Source organism: Podarcis pityusensis (genome assembly GCF_964106645.2).
Source record: "Podarcis pityusensis genome assembly, chromosome: 17".
Classification (NCBI taxonomy): Eukaryota; Metazoa; Chordata; class Lepidosauria; order Squamata; family Lacertidae; genus Podarcis; species Podarcis pityusensis.
The window spans coordinates 12788116-12794115 of record NC_138042.1 but is presented as its reverse complement, the minus strand read 5'-3'; the positions used below and the strand labels follow the sequence as shown (position 1 = coordinate 12794115).

At 45.2% G+C, this 6000-nt stretch overlaps 1 protein-coding gene across 4 annotated transcripts in view; it reads right to left on the bottom strand.

The window, feature by feature from the left end:
* Window positions 1-549: 549 nt before the first annotated feature.
* Window positions 550-6000, bottom strand: part of LOC308466731 (histone-arginine methyltransferase CARM1-like) — a gene marked incomplete at its 3' end in the record, with an annotated part of 59643 nt that continues 54192 nt past the window's right edge. For 2 of the 4 annotated variants that reach the window (XM_080987871.1, XM_080987873.1), the window contains exons 12-13: window positions 2964-3053; window positions 550-2128 (exon numbers count right to left, since the gene is read on the bottom strand). In XM_080987871.1, the coding sequence (XP_080843997.1) occupies window positions 2119-2128; window positions 2964-3053 (100 nt within the window). Of the gene's footprint in view, window positions 2129-2959; window positions 3054-6000 lie in introns of those variants that run through there. The other 2 variants (XM_080987872.1, XM_080987874.1) reach the window with 1 other exon arrangement.

The window sequence follows — 6000 nt, the reverse complement described above, 5'->3', positions numbered from 1 at the left end:
CGCTGCTCAAAGCCAAGTCATTGTTCCTCCTTTGTGTAGATTTCCTTTTTTTCTTTTTTGTGTGCTGAGTGCTGCTGTAAATAACCGCTGGCAGGGTCCCAGGGTATGGCAGCACAGAGCGCATAAGGGTCACAGTTAAACACCTGAGCCCAGGAGGGATACTTGCCATCCTGTTTCACGTGTGGAATTACAGTGGTACCTCGGGTTACATACGCTTCAGGTTACATACGCTTCAGGTTACAGACTCCGCTAACCCAGAAAAATTACCTCAGGTTAAGAACTTTGCTTCAGGATGAGAACAGAAATCGTGCTCCAGCGGCGTGGCAGCAGCAGGAGGCCCCATTAGCTAAAGTGATGCTTCAGGTTAAGAACAGTTTCAGGTTAAGTACGGACCTCTGGAACGAATTAAGTACTTAACCTCAGGTACCACTGTAAAACAAAAAAGCAGAAGCCCAACTAAATCACTGAGGTGAGGAGGCTGGGGCTGGCCTGTGTCTTGCCTTACACTTCCTATAAAGACCCCGCACAGAAAGCAACACCACAACCTCATTGTATTTCGTATTTAAATTTTATTGGAAAGATTAAATGTACAATTGCTGCTGTGCTATCTACAGAAAGTAGGAACCATACAGAAGGATTGGCGGCAGAGTCGTCTGCTGTTGCCCTTCTTCAATGGGTTTGCCGAAAGAGGGTCACTGGCCGACAGACTCAAGACCGTTCAGGATTGCTTGAAAACAATGCAGGTTAGAGGAGACGTTGGTTGGGTGGTGAGCCTAGCGCCATATTGCTCTGAGGCGGAAAAGGTTCATTATTGGCCAGCTGAAAATAAGCTCCAGATCTTTAAATACCTCTTGCAAATACCGAAACATTGAGTATGAGCTTGGTGTATTGTCCGCAGTATTCCCATACATCCTATGTATGTGTACAAACATGAGGTAGGCTTGGTTAAGAATATTCCTTAAGGGAGGGAAGGATGGGGGGGGGGAGAAAAACAAGGAGCATCAGCCTTAGACAAACTGAAAAAAGGAAACCTCAGATACCAGTACTACCGTATTTTTCGCTCTATAGGATGCACTTTTCCCCCTCCAAAAATGAAGGGGAAATGTGTGTGCATCCTATGGAGTGAATGCAGGCTCTTTGGCTTCAGTGATAGCAATGTGAAGCCTCCGAAGCACAGAGGGAGTGCTCCCTCTGCGCTCCGGAGGCTTCGCGTTGCTTTCGCTGAAGCCAGGAGCGTGAGAGGGGTCGGTGCGCACTGACCCCTCTCACTCTCCAGGCTTCAGGCAGCTATCCGCAAGCCTTAGGAGCACAGCGGGAGTTTCCCCCGCTGCGAAGGCTTGCGGATTGCAGCCTGAAGCCCGGGGAGCGCAGCGCCAACTCCCGCTGCGCTCCCCGGGCTTCAGGCAGCTATCCGCACACCGATCCCTCTTGCTCTCCAGGCTTCGCTTCTCTGGAGAGGCGCTGCACAGTTTTCCCTCTCTGCGCAGCACCCTTCAGCGAAGCGGGAGAAGAAATGGAAAGGGCTCCATTTCTCCTGCCGCTTCGCTGAAGGGGCACTGAGCAGAGAGGGGGAGAATGTTTTTTTCCCTGTTCTCCCCCTCCTATGGTCGGATGCGTCCTATAGAGCGAAAAATACGGTATTTTGGTACCTCTGGAACAAAGGACAGCGTCATTCAAAGATGTGACCAACATTCCCCTCCTGAAGGCCAGGAGGAGACCAGATGGGGCACTTCAGATGCTGCCGGCTGCAACTCCCAGCAGCCCTGACCCCTCGCCAGGCAGGAGAGGCGAGTGCGAGTTGCAGCCCAGTTTCCATTGATTTAAGTGGGGAGGATTTCCAAATAAATGCGCTCACCAAGAAAATACTGTTGGACGCAGTGAAAAATACTTCCAGGCAGGCATGTTTAAAGATTGGGGTGCCCAGCTTGGGGGGGGGGAAGGGTGTGTGTGAAATAGCACATACATATTTTTATACAATTTGCATAAAATATTTCCTTTTGATATGTACAGTTAGGTTTCACAGAAGAAGGAACCTGTTTGGGATTCTCGCTTTCAACTTCTCGTGGGCTACTTGGTTTGGTAATCCTGGTTTTTCTTCCAGCAGGTGCATATTGCAATCTAAGCATATCTACAAACAAAATATTTAAAGAATATGAGCTGTATGACATGTGCAGTATTTTTTTTTAAAGTTGTAAGAGTACCGAATACTGTAGCTCTTTCTATCCATTTTTATTGCATTAATTTCTGTTGATGGGAAAGTGGCTGTTTTTTAAGTTGCAGAACACTGTGCGGCACAATGGAATGGTGGAGAATTATTCGTCACTTATTTAACCATGTTCGTAAATGCAGCACATTAAATATTTAATATTTATATAAAATAACAAATAACAAACTAAATATCGATGAATGTAATTTTTATTTCTTACTTATATTTAGTGGTAGTATGGCTGTATTGTTTTTTGTAACATAAAATCATTCAATAAAAATTATTTTAAAAAAGGAAAAATATTTTATATTTATATACAAAAGAGAACAGATAGGCATGTCCATGTCATCAGTAGCCACGTAAAAGAACTGTAGTTCAGTCATGTTTTTTATTCTGACCAGGTTGTTGTTGTTGTTGGTACACCCTTCCATCTGACTGGGCTGCCCTAGCCACTCTGGGCAGCTTCCAACATTTCTATGCAAAGATCTTTGCATACAATTTTGGCCTTATTTCAAACACACTTCTTGCCTCAGACCAAGACCAGCAAAACTCCAGTTTTAGCAATGCGAGTCTCAGAAGCAAAATAACAAATTGGGAGAGGGGGCTGTGGGAGATGCAGAACACATAGGCTAGAATGTAGCATTCACTACAACAGATGGCAAAGGTTTGAGCTAAAGACTAAACATTCACAAGTAATGGATTATCCAATTTTGCAGTTTGGTAATGATTACAAATCTTATCCAAGAGCATTTCTTACCTAAAAAATGGATTCTTTAAATCAAGGACATTGCCTGACTTAAAGCCCGTTTCATCCACTACAGCAACAATCTGGATGTCGTAACTCTGCCTGTTGCATAAAAAAGAAATTCTGTTAAAAATCTAAAATCATGTCCATAACAAGTTTCGACGTTTCTGAAATAATACTAATACTCTCTTTTGCTTGTGTTTTTTCATGCATAATTGAAAGCACTAACTTGTAAGTTGATCAGCTGAACACAGGTGAATCAAAGCTTTACCCCATGAAAAAGTATTTAAAAGAGATGACACTGAGCACTGCTAGACTCCAACTAGTAGGTTTCAGTCACAAACCAGCAAATCCAGCCCAATTAAAGCTGATTTGATACACTTGCACAATGTACCCTCTTTCCCACAAATAGGACTTCCTCAGATAATAAATAAATACATAAATAAAATAATAATAATAATAATAATAATAATAATAATAATAATAATAATATATTATTTATACTCTGCCCATCTGGCTGGGTTTCCCCAGCCACTCTGGGCGGCTTCCAACACAATTTTAAAATAAAGTAATGCATCAAACATTAAAAGCTTCCCTAAACAGGGCTGCCTTCAGGTGTCTGGTGGTAGTTGTTCTCTTTGACATCTGATGGGAGGGCGTTCCACAGGGTGGGTGCCACTACCGAAAAGGCCCTCTGCCTGGTTCCCTGTAACCTCACTTCTTGCAGCAAGGGAACCGCCAGAAGGCCCTCGGAGCTGGATCTCAGTATCAGGGCTGAACGATGGGGGTGGAGACGCTCCTTCAGGTATACTGGACCAAGGCCATTTAGGGCTTTCAAGGTCAGCACCAACACTTTGAATTGTGCCTGGAAAGGTACTGGGAGCCAATGTAGGTCTTTCAGGAACGGTGTTATATGGTCTTAGCAGCCACTCCCAGTCACCAGTCTAGCTGCCGCATTCTGGATTAGTTGTAGTTTCCGGGTCACCTTCAAAGGTAGCCCCACGTAGAGCGCATTGCAGTAGTCCAAGCGGGAGATAACTAGAACACGCACCACTCTGGCAAGACAGTCTGCGGGCAGGGAGGGTCTCATCCTGCATACCAGATGGAGCTGGTAAACAGCTGCCTTGGACACAGAATTGACCTGTGCCTCCATGGACAGCTGTGAGTCCAAAATGACTCCCAGGCTGTGCACCTGGTCCTTCAGGGGCACAGTTACCCCATTCAGGACCAGGGAGTCCTCCACAGCAGCCCACCTCCTGTCCCCCAAGAACAGTACTTCTGTCTTGTCAGGATTCAACCTCAATCTGTTAGCCGCCATCCATCCTCCAAGGAAAGGGACAAGAAAAAAACAACTGTGTGATGTCAAATTGTCTAACCTCCCCATAAACAAATTAGGATGAGTGCTCAACAAACCATTTGGGGGTTTTTGCGGCGGGGGGACCACACAGTTTAGCAATGGGGGCTTGCAATAAAAGTTTGTGGGGTTTTTTTGTTGCCCTACAGCAATAATAATAATAACAACAACAGGGTGTGTGTGAAGTGGGGCACCTCATCATCCTTGGTGTTCAAACTGTAGCATGACAAGCATACAGTGGTACCTCTGGTTAATTATTTAATTCGTTCCGGAGGTCCGTTCTTAACCTGAAACTGTTCTTAACCTGAAGCACCACTTTAGCTAATGGGGCCTCCTGCTTCTGCCACGATGCCGGAGCCCGATTTCTGTTCTTATCCTGGAGTAAAGTTCTTAACCTGAAGCACTATTTCTGGCTTAGCGGAGTCTGTAACCTGAAGCATATGTAACCCGAGGTACCACTGTATTCACAATGCTATCATCATTCATTTTACTACCTTTGAATTTATTCTAGGAGTTTTGTGGTAATTGGCTGTCCCTTTACAGTGGAAAATAAAAAGTGGAACATGGATGTTTAGTCCTGCCCCCACCCCACCCCACCCTCCATTTTTCTGGACCATCACACTGTTGGGCTCTGCGTTTTTAACTGTCTCTCTCTCTCTCCCATTATTATGTTTTGGTCTTTCAAGAGTTGGAAACCAGACCCTGCCTCTGAGCCTCAGACTGAGATGTTGCAGAAACGACAACCCTATCAAGGATCCGTGAAATTTTGTTTTCTTGTATTTTGTTTTGGATGAAACATAGGCCAAAAGGCCTGCTAGTTTTTCTCTTAATCTGCGGAGTCCATGTGCTCGTTTCCTCTGGATCAGGTTTGCAGGCAGCAGCGAGGCAGCCAAGATGCTTGGCCTTTAATGAAGGCTTTGGCAACTGCATTTCATTGCTATAGAGACGGTGTTGTAAACAAGTGGGATTACAATAGCAATTGTGGCACGGTGCGATGGAAAACGCTGCTGTCGCTTCTCTCAACTCTGCAAGTAAATGATATACTTCACCTTTGAAGAGCAGGTATTGTAATACAAGCGAGAGGGCTTCTTTATGGGAAAGCTATTAACCAGAAAACGGAAAAGTCACGTGTGGGGCACTTGCTGTCGATACAAATGAAGTATTTTGATTGCATCACTGGCGCTTCTGATTTGGGCACTTCTGGAGAAGCTTGTGAAAATAAAAAGGCAAGGATGCTTTGCTTCCCATTGCAGATAGACATTTCTAAGAAGATGATAGCGCCGTTTCATACTGTATTGTAAGTGGCCGGCGGTGCCCATTCTGGGCACAAAGGGGAGGGGAAATTGACTGAGATGCGCACACATGCAAACTAGCTATGTTGCATGCGCAAGGGTTGCCATGGCAATAAGATCCAGCTGTATCCTACCTTTCTGAGTCGCAAGCTCCCCAAAGCCCCATGAAGAAGCAGGAGGAGACCTATCAGGGAGCAGTTTTGTATTCTCAATTGCTCCTTCTGGCTTGGCATTTTGCATGTGTCCTTTATCTGCTCTAGACTCAACCCATGACCTTTTCTGGGTTCTGTGGGAAATTTCCTTCCACTTGGGGCATTGGACCTGCAAGGAGAAGCTGCTAGAGTCTACACATCACAATGCCATGGTGGGAAGGGTTGGGCTTTAGAAAGCCTTATGAGGAACA